The sequence below is a fragment of the Panulirus ornatus genome, chromosome 30 (genome assembly GCF_036320965.1).
Source record: "Panulirus ornatus isolate Po-2019 chromosome 30, ASM3632096v1, whole genome shotgun sequence".
NCBI classification, from domain to species: Eukaryota; Metazoa; Arthropoda; class Malacostraca; order Decapoda; family Palinuridae; genus Panulirus; species Panulirus ornatus.
In genome coordinates this window covers 25,971,634-25,988,260 of record NC_092253.1, presented here as the reverse complement: position 1 = coordinate 25,988,260, position 16,627 = coordinate 25,971,634, and the positions used below count along the sequence as shown (strand labels likewise).

General features: G+C 41.6%; 1 protein-coding gene across 5 annotated transcripts in view; it reads right to left on the bottom strand.

Moving 5' to 3' along the window:
- LOC139758517 (F-box/LRR-repeat protein 18-like) overlaps window positions 1-16,627 on the bottom strand; it is a 136,188-nt gene that overhangs the window by 78,146 nt on the left and 41,415 nt on the right. For 4 of the 5 annotated variants that reach the window (XM_071680033.1, XM_071680032.1, XM_071680031.1 and 1 more), the window contains exon 3: window positions 12,761-12,998. In XM_071680033.1, the coding sequence (XP_071536134.1) occupies window positions 12,761-12,998 (238 nt within the window). Of the gene's footprint in view, window positions 1-12,760; window positions 12,999-16,143; window positions 16,204-16,627 lie in introns of those variants that run through there. The other variant, XM_071680034.1, reaches the window with a different exon arrangement.

The following is a 16,627-nucleotide window of genomic DNA, read 5'->3' as shown; positions in this document are numbered from 1 at the left end:
GGAAGGTACTAAGAATATATGGTGTGGGAGGCAAGTTGTTAGAAGCAGTGAAAAGTTTTTATTGAGATTGTAAGGCATGTGTATGTGTAGGAAGAGAGGAAAGTGATTGGTTCTCAGTGAATGTAGGTTTGCGGCAGGGGTGTGTAATGTCTCCATGGTTGTTTAATTTGTTTATGGATGGGGTTGTTAGGGAGGTGAATGCAAGGGTTTTGGAAAGAGGGACAAGTATGCATTCTGTTGTGGATGAGAGAGCTTGGGAAGTGAGTTGGTTGTTGTTCGCTGATGATACAGCGCTGGTGGCTGATTCATGTGAGAAACTGCAGAAGCTGGTGACTGAGTTTGGTAAAGTGTGTGAAAGAAGAAACTTGAGAGTAAATGTGAATAAGAGCAAGGTTATTAGGTACAGTAGGGTTGAGGGTCAAGTCAATTGGGAGGTAAGTTTGAATGGGGAAAAACTGGAGGAAGTGAAGTCTTTTAGATATCTGGGAGTGGATTTGGCAGCGGATGGAACCATGGAAGCGGAAGTGGATCATAGGGTGGGGGAGGGGAGGAAAATTCTGGGAACCTTGAAGAATGTGTGGAAGTCAAGAACATTATCTCGGAAAGCAAAAATGGGTATGTTTGAAGGAATAGTGGTTCCAACAATGTTGTATGGTTGCGAGGTGTGGGCTATGGATAGAGTTGTGCAGAGGAGGGTGGACGTGCTGGAAATGAGATGTTTGAGGACAATATGTGGTGTGAGGTGGTTTGATCGAGTAAGTAATAATAGGGTAAGAGACATGTGTGGTAATAAAAAGAGTGTGGTTGAGAGAGCAGAAGAGGGTGTTTTGAAATGGTTTGGTCACATGGAGAGAATGAGTGAGGAAAGATTGACCAAGAGGATATATGTGTCGGAGGTGGAGGGAACGAGGAGAAGTGGGAGACCAAATTGGAGGTGGAAAGATGGAGTGAAAAAGATTTTGAGTGATCGGGGCCTGAACATGCAGGAGGGTGAAAGGCATGCAAGGAATTGAGTGAATTGGAACGCTGTGGTATACCAGGGTTGACATGCTGTCAATGGATTGAACCAGGGCATGTGAAGCGTCTGGGGTAAACCATGGAAAGTTCTGTGGGGCCTGGATGTGGAAAGGGAGCTGTGGTTTCGGTGCATTATTACTTGACAGCTAGAGACAGAGTGTGAACGAATGGGGCCTTTGTTGTCTTCCTAGCAGCACCTCGCACACATGAGGGGGGAGGGTGTTGTTATTTCATGTGTGGTGGGGTGGCGATGGGAATGAATAAAGGCAGACAGTATGAATTATGTACATGTGTATATATGTATATGTCTGTGTGTGTATATATATAAGTATACGTTGAGATGTATAGGTATGTATATTTGTGTGTGTGGACGTGTATGTATATACATGTGTATGTGGGTGGGTTGGGCCATTCTTTCATCTGTTTCCTTGCGCTACCTCGCTAACGCAGGAGACAGTGACAAAGCAAAATGAAAAATAAATAAATATTCTTTATTAGGAAAAATTGTCCATTCAAGGGGATTAAAGGATAGAGGTTGGATTTGTTTTTTGTCTGAGATTAAAAAAGTGAGTAAACACTTCTTTGGAGATGCAGACATTTTGTTCTGGGTGAGCCATTATTCCAACTGTGTTATGTAGTATTGCATATTTCTTGTAACTACTGTGGTATAAGGCTGTCATGATGTGACTGTGATGCCATCTGCATTGAGAAGTCTTTGATACTGTGGTTTCCTGAATGTATTGGGAGGTCATGTGGAAAGATATTGAAGACAAGTGCATCAAGAACTGCCACCTAAGGAACTTCACTATACAGCTTAACTGTTTTAGAAGTGACATTGGCCAACCATAATTATTTGTCATTGTTGTGAAGGGTGGTGTCAATTGTCTTTAGTGTAAGGATGTGAGAAAGGAACAGTTTAAAATACTTGGCCAGATGTCTATTGCCACCAGTATTGTGTGGGACAGGAATGGTGGTTGGTTAAAGCCATTCAGGATATGTTGTGTAAGGTTTGTGTGCAGTGTGGTGACAGAGTGGTTGGGTCTAAAACCATATTGTGCAAGTGAAGAAAATATTTTGCTTGATTTGGTTGAGGATTAGTTCTTCAAAGAGTTTGAATACTGAAGACAGAATAGACATGTAGCAGTATGAAGAAGTTGGGTAGTTTGGAAGGTTTTAAGGTTGGTATTATGAAGGCAAGTTTCCAGATGTTGGGGATTTTGTTGTGTAGCCAGGAGTGATTTAAGATATCTGGGGCAAAGTGTTTTATATGAAAGGATGATGTGCTGTCAACACCTCTTGCGGGAGATTTCTTTAAGGTTTAAACTACATTACAGTTGGAGGCTGGAGTTTAAGCTAAGTGAGCAGTTGATTCTCTCTACAGGTTATACCTCTCTAATCCAGCACTCTGTGGTCTGGCATATCCCATGGTCTGGCACATTTATGAATCTACCACCAGGGAAGTGCTGTCAGCAGCGCTGAGGCACCAAAATCTGTTTACACTGCAACCAAGCTAATTAACAGTCCTGTTAATTTCTTATATTCAGTTTTTTGCTGAAAATGAAAGCCAGAAAAGTTTAAAGTTATATAAAACTTTGATATAGGGTGTTTTGGTCGAGGTGGGGTGCAAAGTGAGAGGGTTAGGGAAAATGATTTGGTAAACAGAGAAGAGGTAGTGAAAGCTTTGCGGAAGATGAAAGCCGGCAAGGCAGCAGGTTTGGATGGTATTGCAGTGGAATTTATTAAAAAAGGGGGTGACTGTATTGTTGACTGGTTGGTAAGGTTATTTAATGTATGTATGACTCATGGTGAGGTGCCTGAGGATTGGCGGAATGCGTGCATAGTGCCATTGTACAAAGGCAAAGGGGATAAGAGTGAGTGCTCAAATTACAGAGGTATAAGTTTGTTGAGTATTCCTGGTAAATTATATGGGAGGGTATTGATTGAGAGGGCGAAGGCATGTACAGAGCATCAGATTGGGGAAGAGCAGTGTGGTTTCAGAAGTGGTAGAGGATGTGTGGATCAGGTGTTTGCTTTGAAGAATGTATGTGAGAAATACTTAGAAAAGCAAATGGATTTGTATGTAGCATTTATGGATCTGGAGAAGGCATATGATAGAGTTGATAGAGATGCTCTGTGGAAGGTATTAAGAATATATGGTGTGGGAGGAAAGTTGTTAGAAGCAGTGAAAAGTTTTTATCGAGGATGTAAGGCATGTGTACGTGTAGGAAGAGAGGAAAGTGATTGGTTCTCAGTGAATGTAGGTTTGCAGCAGGGGTGTGTGATGTCTCCATGGTTGTTTAATTTGTTTATGGATGGGGTTGTTAGGGAGGTAAATGCAAGAGTTTTGGAAAGAGGGGCAAGTATGAAGTCTGTTGGGATGAGAGAGCTTGGGAAGTGAGTCAGTTATTGTTCGCTGATGATACAGCGCTGGTGGCTGATTCATGTGAGAAACTGCAGAAGCTGGTGACTGAGTTTGGTAAAGTGTGTGGAAGAAGAAAGTTAAGAGTAAATGTGAATAAGAGCAAGGTTATTAGGTACAGTAGGGTTGAGGGTCAAGTCAATTGGGAGGTGAGTTTGAATGGAGAAAAACTGGAGGAAGTGAAGTGTTTTAGATATCTGGGAGTGGATCTGGCAGCGGATGGAACCATGGAAGCGGAAGTGGATCATAGGGTGGGGGAGGGGGCGAAAATTCTGGGGGCCTTGAAGAATGTGTGGAAGTCGAGAACATTATCTCGGAAAGCAAAAATGGGTATGTTTGAAGGAATAGTGGTTCCAACAATGTTGTATGGTTGTGAGGCGTGCACTATGGATAGAGTTGTGCGCAGGAGGATGGATGTGCTGGAAATGAGATGTTTGAGGACAATGTGTGGTGTGAAGTGGTTTGATCGAGTGAGTAACGTAAGGGTAAGAGAGATGTGTGGAAATAAAAAGAGCGTGGTTGAGAGAGCAGAAGAGGGTGTTTTGAAGTGGTTTGGGCACATGGAGAGAATGAGTGAGGAAAGATTGACCAAGAGGATATATGTGTCGGAGGTGGAGGGAACGAGGAGAAGAGGGAGACCAAATTGGAGGTGGAAAGATGGAGTGAAAAAGATTTTGTGTGATCGGGGCCTGAACATGCAGGAGGGTGAAAGGAGGGCAAGAAATAGAGTGTATTGGAGCGATGTGGTATACCGGGGTTGACGTGCTGTCAGTGGATTGAATCAAGGCATGTGAAGCGTCTGGGGTAAACCATGGAAAGCTGTGTAGGTATGTATATTTGCGTGTGTGGACGTATGTATATACATGTGTATGGGGGGGGTTGGGCCATTTCTTTCGTCTGTTTCCTTGCGCTACCTCGCAAACGCGGGAGACAGCGACAAAGTATAATAACAAATAAATATAATAAAAACTTTGAAAGGTACCAAGAGCACAGAATTAGACATTCCACTTGTAAAGTGGTTTAAGCTCCAACATAATGACTGTATAAGCATTTCTGGGGAGATGCTTATTGAGCAGGCTAAAGTTTTTCATAGAGAACTAAAGCTAGACTATGACCAAATATTCGCAAATATGGTTACACATATTTAAGCAGAGACATGGACTTTCAGCCCATGGTGTGTATGGAGAAAAGCAGAGTGCTGATATGGAAGCTTGTAGTGTAAGGTCGTATCAAAAGAATCGATAGAAACCCTAATTCTCTATCATAAAACCAACAGCAATACATACACGGAAAGAGAGAGTGTACAAACTGGCTGCCTGGCTGGGAGTGATGCAGCGAGGGCTGGCTGCCTTGGCAATAACAATAAAGCAACATTAGTGACAAGAGGCGACCAAAGCCAACTACCAACCTACGATTGTTTGTTACATTAACTACTCACCAAAAAGCTGCAACAGAGTTTGTGGATGAATTTGCACAATTAGTGGCAATGGAAAACTTAGCCTCAGAACAACTGCATAATGCCAACAAATCTGCCCTGTTTTGGTATCATATGTCACGAAAATCCCTTGCCCAAGATATTGAGGAGTCTCCATCTGGGGATACTTTTGATGTAAAATGATGTAACAAAAACCTTATTGAAAGATTTAATGGTTGTATTATTTCTTATATTAAGCTTTGTTCTACCTTTGATAACACAGCATGTATGTGGAATGAGCAGGCAAGACTAGGAGTCGAGAATATGTTTATACAGAGGGTTCCCTTCGGGATCAATTTCTATTTTCCAGCATTTTCTGTGGTCCATTAATGACCAGGTCCCAAGGTTGCCAGATGAAGGAATTTCGACTTGTATCTATATCTCTCAACACCTGTTAAAAATGGAACTCATTCAAGGGGGTGGCCACAGCAGTAGATTCTTCATAACTAGTAAAATCCAGAGCAGCTTCTTAGCCTTTAGTGCTTCACCATGAACAGGCCACTGGCAGAGGACAATTGCAGAGGCTCCTACCTAATGTTCCTACTGACTTCTTTTACCCAATGCTCCGACCTAATATTTCTATCTAATATCTCTACCTAATGTTCCTGCCTAAATGTTCCTACCTTCTAATTCTATCTACTGCTCCTACCATTTTGCCAAAAGGCATGGCTATCGCATAGTGCTCACTGCAGGAAAATCTAGAGTTACACAAATGAGCTGTGCGAGTTAAAAGTGTTTTGTCAAGTATTATGTATAATGAGTGGAGATTGTGTGTTTGTTGACAGAATGCCAATAGTCCATGTGTGGGTGGGGCAGAAAGAAAAGACAGCCACCTGCATCACAGAAATGCAACTTGACAACCACTGAGGTGCTGGCTCACTACTCAGCTGCCACTAACCCTCCCGATACCCAGGTGGACAGTACTGGTAATATATCTCTTTGGTAAATGGCTGCCTTCTAACTACTGTCTACAGAGATTTTACATTTCTTTCCCATTCATAGGTGTGGTTATTCTGTTGGTTATTTTTTGTGTAGTGTCTCATGAGTATTTTTGTTTTCTTTGGGAGAAGGCATGCAGTGGAATGGATAAGAAGTGCATCATGAGTGGGGAGTGGGGAGTGGGTTGGTGTGGTGGATGGGGATCTTTAATATGCTCCAGAGTTAGTTGCTGTTAGCATTGTGATTCATTGTGTTGTGAAAGAAGTACCAGTTTGCTTTTCAATATGATTAGTTTAATGATGGCGAAGGTTAGAGTTTAGATTGATTCTGTGTTTACTAACTTTGGTAAATGATTTTGTCTGAGCAAGTTTCTTTGTTTCATCTTGCTTGTGACTTGTGGTGAGAAAGCTGGGTTAGATTCCTGCCTATGTCTTTGTGGTGCATGGTTTTTCATGGTTTGGTTGTTGATGTTGATGGAGTGTGAGAATGCATGATTCTGAGATAGAAAATCACCTATACTGAAGTTTTGAAGCTTTGTTTCTGTGTACTGTGTGAATACTGACCAGTCTGCTTTCCTGTAGTTTGTGTAAGTCCTTTTTGTGCTGTGTAGGTTGGGTGGGCTAAGTGGAAAGTTATCAGGATAGGTAAGTGTTCAAAGGACAGTTCATGCAGCAGCTCCAAGTAGTCCTTGTGTACTGTGAATTTAAGTCAAAGCTGATGTCTAGCAAGATTGGCTGCTGGAGGTGGTAGGATGAGAGTCTGGTTGGGTGACTGTGTAGGTTGAAGACATTGAAAGAATACAGCTGGTTTATGAGTAGTTCACCTTGGGGATCTCAGATGTGAATGTTAAGCTAAGCAGGATGGTGGGCATTGTATTTGGTAAGTTTCTGCTTTTGGGGAGTATATCTGAAAGGGCATGTGGTGGGATGATGATTGTAGATGGTGATTATGTTGTAGTTAGTAATCTGTAGTTCATACTTATGGATTGTATTTAGGATGTTGTAATTGTCTGATAACTGTGTAGTACTATCAATGGTGATGGAGAACGGTATGTCTGATAGCTGCTTTGTACTATCAATGGTTATGGAGAATAGTATGGTGTGGAGGATAAGTGTTAAGAGTCCTTCATGTTGTCAGTCTTGTCTTAAGGTTGTGTGGTTGTAAAAGCAAGGGAGGGTGGAGATGAATGTGATTCTGGTTTCTTGGAGGAAGGACATGTGCATGCTGTGTCAGAGGATTTAGCTGAGTATTTCTGTGCATTTATTTTTGATGTCACTGGCACTGAGCTGTAAGATGCTGTCTCTAGTTGGGGATTTGTGGAGAAGGAGATTTTGTTTGCAAAGAGTGGGGTTGTGTGTTTGTGTGTTATATGCTATTTTTTGTTGGGTATTTTTGTTGGAAGTGAGGGGGTTGGTGAGAGTGTTTTGGGAGTTTCTGTCTGAGTGATTGCTTCATTTCCTTCATTCCAATGTTGTGTGTAATCTTTTATGGATGGAAGTGATGTCAAGCAGAGATAATACCTTCAAAGGCATTTCGAGCAACTGATACAGAATGCTTTTTGATGGGCATTTGGAAATGTGGGCAAAGGTACAGTCGTGGTCCAAGGTCAATGACACAAGCTTGCATCACTAGTTGGGAGATGATGAAGTCATCATCTCCCAGTAGTGAAAAAAATGCCTATGTATGTGATGTTTGGAAATGACCCATGGTCAGGTACAGCAAATAGGGGCAGCTCAACGCTGACCTCCAGAAGTGAGCAGGGAAGAGAGATCTTAGGAGTAAGAGGCAGGGAGCTGAAACACAAGTGAAGGTCAGTGGCATAAGAACCCTAATGGCAGAGACTTGATTGACTGACATTTGACGGCAGGTGGCACAACCTCATGATGAGAATCAATAATGTCACTCTCAGGCAACACCATTCTAGTTCCCACCTCTGTGTACGGTACTAAAACTGTATGAGGCCCATACATTGAAAATCCTCCATAGGAAAGAAAAATAACCATACAAAATCAACAAGTGTGTAAAACAGGAAAAAATGTAAATACACAACTTACATAAACACTGGGGAGACTGACAGGTGATGATTACAGAGAAAGCCGGAATGCTAAATATGTAGTAATTGATCATACAGTAAACCACACGTACACATCTCATGCAGGCATATCAAGTACGTATATGATCTCTGAAATGTCTATAAATACTATCAATCCTCTACAAAGTAATGTGCAGTAAAGTCAGTTACATAGTACACATTGTTCTTGATGCATTAGACATGGACACTTATCCATGTTAAGATACAAGAACCTAGCAAGCCATAACTAAAGTAGTGTCCTTCATCTCTGTCTGAAAACTAAAGTGGTGTCCTTCATCTCTGTCTGAAAAATAACAAGGTGTGCCTCAACTAAAAACCTGGGAATGATGACACAAACACTGAGAGGAGACAGTTGATTGCTTAGAAGGAAACCAAGGTTGAGTCACACCTATCTGGTGGTTAACGAAGGGTGAGTGGCAACAAAGGTGAGTAACAAAGATAATACCCCAATTGAGAGAATTAAATCAGAGAGAAAGGCTACAGACTTAAAATTTGCACACTTTGGAACTGAGAAGAGTGACCTAATCGCAATCTGTAAGTTAAAAACAGATTGAAGTTTTTTTTTTTTTTTTTTTGCTTTGTCGCTGTCTCCCGCGTTTGCGAGGTAGCGCAAGGAAACAGACGAAAGAAATGGCCCAACCCACCCCCATACACATGTATATACATACGTCCACACACGCAAATATACATACCTACACAGCTTTCCATGGTTTACCCCAGACGCTTCACATGCCTTAATTCAATCCACTGACAGCACGTCAACCCCGGTATACCACATCGCTCCAATTCACTCTATTCCTTGCCCTCCTTTCACCCTCCTGCATGTTCAGGCCCCGACCACACAAAATCTTTTTCACTCCATCTTTCCACCTCCAATTTGGTCTCCCACTTCTCGTTCCCTCCACCTCCGACACATATATCCTCTTGGTCAATCTTTCCTCACTCATTCTCTCCATGTGCCCAAACCATTTCAAAACACCCTCTTCTGCTCTCTCAACCACGCTCTTTTTATTTCCACACATCTCTCTTACCCTTACGTTACTTACTCGATCAAACCACCTCACACCACACATTGTCCTCAAACATCTCATTTCCAGCACATCCATCCTCCTGCACACAACTCTATCCATAGCCCACGCCTCGCAACCATACAACATTGTTGGAACCACTATTCCTTCAAACATACCCATTTTTGCTTTCCGAGATAATGTTCTCGACTTCCACACATTCTTCAAGGCTCCCAGAATTTTCGCTCCCTCCCCCACCCTATGATCCACTTCCGCTTCCATGGTTCCATCCGCTGCCAGATCCACTCCCAGATATCTAAAACACTTCACTTCCTCCAGTTTTTCTCCATTCAAACTCACCTCCAAATTGACTTGACCCGCAACCCTACTGTACCTAATAACCTTGCTCTTATTCACATTTACTCTTAACTTTCTTCTTTCACACACTTTACCAAACTCAGTCACCAGCTTCTGCAGTTTCTCACATGAATCAGCCACCAGTGCTGTATCATCAGCGAACAACAACTGACTCACTTCCCAAGCTCTCTCATCCCCAACAGACTTCATACTTGCCCCTCTTTCCAAAACTCTTGCATTCACCTCCCTAACAACCCCATCCATAAACAAATTAAACAACCATGGAGACATCACACACCCCTGCCGCAAACCTACATTCACTGAGAACCAATCACTTTCCTCTCTTTGTACACGTACACATGCCTTACATCCTCGATAAAAACTTTTCACTGCTTCTAACAACTTGCCTCCCACACCATATATTCTTACTACCTTCCACAGAGCATCTCTATCAACTCTATCATATGCCTTCTCCAGATCCATAAATGCTACATACAAATCCATTTGCTTTTCTAAGTATTTCTCACATACATTCTTCAAAGCAAACACCTAATCCACACATCCTCTACCACTTCTGAAACCACACTGCTCTTCCCCAATCTGATGCTCTGTACATGCCTTCACCCTCTCAATCAATACCCTCCCATATAATTTACCAGGAATACTCAACAAACTTTTTTTTTTTTTTGTGCTTTGTCGCTGTCTCCCGCGTTTGCGAGGTAGCGCAAGGAAACAGACGAAAGAAATGGCCCAACCCACCCCCATACACATGTATATACATACGTCCACACACGCAAATATACATACCTACACAGCTTTCCATGGTTTACCCCAGACGCTTCACAAGCCTTGATTCAATCCACTGACAGCACGTCAACCCCGGTATACCACATCGCTCCAATTCACTCTATTCCTTGCCCTCCTTTCACCCTCCTGCATGTTCAGGCCCCGATCACACAAAATCTTTTTCACTCCATCTTTCCACCTCCAATTTGGTCTCCCTCTTCTCCTCGTTCCCTCCACCTCCGACACATATATCCTCTTGGTCAATCTTTCCTCACTCATTCTCTCCATGTGCCCAAACCATTTCAAAATACCCTCTTCTGCTCTCTCAACCACGCTCTTTTTATTTCCACACATCTCTCTTACCCTTACGTTACTTACTCGATCAAACCACCTCACACCACACATTGTCCTCAAACATCTCATTTCCAGCACATCCATCCTCCTGCTCACCACTCTATCCATAGCCCACGCCTCGCAACCATACAACATTGTTGGAACCACTATTCCTTCAAACATACCCATTTTTGCTTTCCGAGATAATGTTCTCGACTTCCACACATTCTTCAAGGCTCCCAGAATTTTCGCCCCCTCCCCCACCCTATGATCCACTTCCGCTTCCATGGTTCCATCCACTGCCAGATCCACTCTTATACCTCTGTAATTTGAGCACTCACTCTTATCCTCTTTGCCTTTGTACAATGGCACTATGCACGCATTCCGCCAATCCTCAGGCACCTCACCATGAGTCATACATACATAAAAAATAACCTTACCAACCAGTCAACAATACAGTCAGCCCCTTTTTTAATAAATTCCACTGCAATACCATCCAAACCTGCTGCCTTGCCGGCTTTCATCTTCCGCAAAGCTTTTACTACCTCTTCTCTGTTTACCAAATCATTTTCCCTAACCCTCTCACTTTGCACACCACCTCGACCAAAACACCCTATATCTGCCACTCTATCATCAAACACATTCAACAAACCTTCAAAATACTCACTCCATCTCCTTCTCACATCACCACTACTTGTTATCACCTCCCCATTTGCGCCCTTCACTGAAGTTCCCATTTGCTCCCTTGTCTTACGCACTTTATTTACCTCCTTCCAGAACATCTTTTTATTCTCCCTAAAATTTAATGATACTCTCTCACCCCAACTCTCATTTGCCCTTTTTTTCACCTCTTGCACCTTTCTCTTGACCTCCTGTCTCTTTCTTTTATACATCTCCCACTCAATTGCATTTTTTCCCTGCAAAAATCGTCCAAATGCCTCTCTCTTCTCTTTCACTAATACTCTTACTTCTTCATCCCACCACTCACTACCCTTTCTAATCAACCCACCTCCCACTCTTCTCATGCCACAAGCATCTTTTGCGCAATCCATCACTGATTCCCTAAATACCTCCCATTCCTCCCCCACTCCCCTTACTTCCATTGTTCTCACCTTTTTCCATTCTGTACTCAGTCTCTCCTGGTACTTCCTCACACAAGTCTCCTTCCCAAGCTCACTTATTCTCACCACCCTCTTCACCCCAACATTCACTCTTCTTTTCTGAAAACCCATACAAATCTTCACCTTAGCCTCCACAAGATAATGATCAGACATCCCTCCAGTTGCACCTCTCAGCACATTAACATCCAAAAGTCTCTCTTTCGCGCGCCTGTCAATTAACACGTAATCCAATAACGCTCTCTGGCCATCTCTCCTACTTACATAAGTATACTTATGTATATCTCGCTTTTTAAACCAGGTATTCCCAATCATCAGTCCTTTTTCAGCACATAAATCTACAAGCTCTTCACCATTTCCATTTACAACACTGAACACCCCATGTATACCAATTATTCCCTCAACTGCCACATTACTCACCTTTGCATTCAAATCACCCATCACTATAACCCGGTCTCGTGCATCAAAACCACTAACACACTCATTCAGCTGCTCCCAAAACACTTGCCTCTCATGATCTTTCTTCTCATGCCCAGGTGCATATGCACCAATAATCACCCATCTCTCTCCATCAACTTTCACATTATAAGAGTAGTGGATGAATGGAATAAAATGACTTAGGACATATCTAATGCAGATAAGATAAAGAAATTTAAGAAGTTGTATTATACTAGAGAAAGTTTAAGAGATGAGACCCCAGAGTGTGAAACCCCCCTCCCCATACAGAACAAATAGGTAATCAAAAATAGGTAATTTACCCCACTAGTAAGATTAGAGAGTTAAGAAGTTTCTAACCCCTGATGTCCAAGAAAACTCATGACCCCAGGACAAAGCCAACCAGAGTAGAAGAGTGAACTGCTTGATGATCAAGGACAAGAAGGATGGTGGGACAATCAAACAGTGATGGAGACAAAGTATGTGAATTCCTACACACAACATAAAAAAAAAAATCCTGGATATTTTTTTCAAAATCCCATCTAAGCAGCCCTCTCTTCAGTTGATCTGGGGTGTTGCTAAAGGTGCCATTTCTTTAAAAGGAGAAATATAAAATGGCATTTTGTGCATAGGTAGGGAATGGCTTAGCTTAACTATATTGTTTGAGTAGCAGCTTTTTTTAATGAATAGCATCATAAGCATGAATAGGGAATAGTTTCATTAGATTATATTGTTTGATTAACTCCTTTTTTTAGCACAAACCCATTTTTGATAAAAACTTACCAGAAAAACTTCTGGGGATATTCAAGAACATGCATGCATGGTGATTGGTGATGATTAATTTCTTAAGTCCTGTGCAGTGGTTGAGAAGTTCCAAGAGTGGCACTGGGTCTGCATATATAAGAATCCATAATGTCTGCAGTCTACTGAGAACACCTTTCACCTCATTAAATCCACCAATCCACTGCTCTTGTTTATCAGATTCCATGTCATCTGGCCAGCTGATAGACAGATCTTGAAGCTGATAACAATAAATATACAGAATGTTGAATAAATCACTTCATTAATTCATACATCTATCTAATTATCTATATCTAACATGCCTTTTACCAATTAAAGAAAGAGAGGATCTTCCCACAGCACATTTCCAAACACTTCTCAATAATGACAACTTCACACATGTATTCCCTCACTCTGTCAACCAACTTCATAAATGGAATTCCCCAGTATCTGTCCCATCTCATTCACATGTTCCTTTAGTCAAGCTTATAACATTTATCGACTACACATTCCTTTTAGACACATTATCCTCCATCAAGTATTCCCTTCTTCGTTCCATCTTAGCAAATATTATGGATGGTAGTAAAGTAATTTTTCTTAAGTATTACATAATCCCTGCCAATCAACCTTATGAAATTGAGCTGAGAAAGCAAACACTGCAAGTTGATAATGTTTATGTACAACAGTGGATATCACCCAAAGAAACAGATGATAATGAAGAATTATATTCAAAATTATGAAGTTAGCTCAAAGCAAATTAAAAGGTAGTTCTGATATATGAAAAACCATTTCATATCCCATGGCAGATCCATCTGAGAATTAAAGGAAGCACTTGGTAAAATGGGAAATAAAATTCCAGTACACTCTAAATAGGGTGAATCCACCAGGATTTTGAAGACCTAAGTGTCTATAAGAATGGATTATGGTCATTCATAAACACCCAGCAACCACAAAGTCACAAACCAAGGTTTTTGATATTACTGGCACTAAATGCAAGAAGCAACTACCCTCATCACCTGCTACCTGCTAGAGTTGTACTTCATACCTGTTCCTGTAAGGAATCCATCAAATAATGGTTTTCCATACTTCTAAACATATTTCCTCACCTTTGAACAAAACTGAGGGCATTAGGAAATATTGCATGAAGGATGAGGGGTCGAAATATAAACTTTATGGGAAAATAGGAAATAACCTAACTCTTAGCACAAGTTTGGTCTTTAATATGGGTCATCTTCATTTGTAGGTGGCATACACAGAGCCATAAACAGGAAATCAGCTAGAAGAAAGCAGAGGACTCATTTAATCCTTTCTGGTATGATTCTCACAACAGTTACAAGCATCCAGTGCAAACAAACTTCTTAAGAATTACAAGCCTTATTTCATTAAAAAATGTTTTTTCATACTTCTAAACATATTTTCTCACCTTCAAACAGAACTGAAGGCATTAGGGAACACATTACCATGAAGGATGAGGTATCTAAAATACTCCTCTTCCTCCTGCCAGCTGAGAACCTTTCTGCAAGATGAGGACCTTCCTACCACTTGAAGACCTCCCTGAAAAGTCCCCACCTGGCAAGGAGGTCCTTAACTGGCATGGAGACCCTTACTTGGCATTGGAGGTCCTCATCTGGCAGGGAGTCCTCACCTGGGAGGAAAGACCTTGCATGGTTCTCTCCTTTCAAACTCACACTCCAACTAGCTTGTCTCTCTCCTTCATGAAACCTAATAACTTTGCTTTTACTCACATTCACTCTCAACTTTCTCCTTTCATGCATTTCCACAGACTCTGCAGTTTCACACTCAAATCTGTCACCAGTGCCATATCATCTGCAAACAACAACTGATTCACTTCCCAAGCCAGCTCCTCTCTCCAGAACTCTTGCACTAATCTTCCTTACTACCCCATCCATAAGTAAATCAATAAGCCATGGTGACACCCAACAACCTTGCCACAGAACACCTTTACCTGGAACCACTCATCCACCTTTCTTCCTGCTCACACTAATGCCTTGCTCTCTTGATGAAAACTCCTCACTGCTTCGAGCAACTTTCCTACTACACCATATACTTGCAAAACATTCCACCTTATCACACTTTCTCCATACCCATACACATTACATACAAGTCTTTTTGTTTCTCTAAGTATCTCTTGCACACATTCTTCAAAGAAACAACTGATCCACATACCCTCAACCAATCCTAAAGTCACACTGTTCTTCCCCAATCTGAAACTGCGCATGCCACCTCTCTCAATCACCATTCTCCCCATACAGTTTACCAGGTACATGCAACAAACCTCTGTAATTTGAACATTCAATTTTTCCCTCTTACCTTTATACAATGGCACTATACATGCATTCCAACAATCATTATGCACATCATCATGAGCCATACATACACCAAAATTCCTATCTAATCAACAACATAATCACCCTCTTTCATAAGAAAAGCAACTGCAACATCACCTACTACAGCTGCTTTGCTGCATTTCATCCTACTCAAAGGTTTAACCACGACCTCTCTTTTCACCAAACAACTTTCCATGACTCTCTTACTTTACAAACTTCTGTGTCCAAAACATTCCACTTCTTTTATTCTATAATCAAACATATTCACCAATCCTTCAAAACACTCACTCCATCTCCTCTTCACCTCATTTCTGCAAGCTACCACTTCCCCATTTTGCCACTTCATCAATGTTCCCATTGGTTCTATCATTTTTCTCACACTATTAACCTCCTTCCACTACTGTTTCTTGATCTGAAGTTTGCTGATACTCATTCACCATAAGTTCCCTTTGCCCACATCTCTAGCTCCACCTTTCTTTTGACCAACTGCCAATTTTTCTTATACACCTCCTAGTCACTTGCACTGCTACCGTACAAATAATGCCCATATGCCTCTCATTTGTCTTTCTTAACCCTAAACCATTCCCACCCAACCCATCTCATTTCCAGTCATTAACCCCAAATGGAAAAAATCAACCTTGTTTAGCACTTAAACATGTTACTCCTCCCCCAACACTGACAAAATATATACACACTGTAGTGACTAAGCATGAACAAAACACTGCCCTTCTAACCAGTCATGAAACCCAATCTGTAATTCACAGGTAAATAATGTAAATTTTGGAGTTTGCAAAACTTTTTCTCTCTGAGGTGGTGGCCTACAAGCGTGAGATATTCCTTAGAAATATTTTAGTCAAGATTCAGCCTGCTCTTAAAATTTTGGGGTTGGAGACTCGTCTGCACTCAACCTTTGCAAATAACCTTAAAGTATCCACACCAATTGCTCTTTTGGATCAGCCATCAACCAATCAGCAGTCACCACTGGGCTGTGTAGATTGAAAAGTCATCATCTGGGAAGTGGTGTAGTGGTTAGCATACCTGACTGTGACGCATTCATAGGCCAGGGTTGAGTGCAAAGGTTCAAATCCTGGTTGCGGCAGCCAGTCCACAGTCAACCCAGCTGTTCATCCACCCCCAGGGAGTTGGTTAATAAAATAGATACCTGGCTCAGGCCAGGGTATATACACATATTTATTCATTCATATCTATTATACTTAATCACTGCCTCCGACGTCAGCGAAGCAGAGCAAGGAAACAGATGAGGAATGGCCCAACCAACCCACACACACACATGTATACACATAAACACCCATACATGCACATATGAATACATATACATTTCAACATATACATACATATACATTCACAGACATGTACATATATACACATGTCCATACTCATACTTGCTGCCTTCATCCATTCCCATTGCCACCCCACCACACATGAAATAACATCCCCCCCTCCAGCAAGGTAATGCCAGGAAAAGGCAAAAAAGGCCACATTCATTCATACTCAGTCTCTA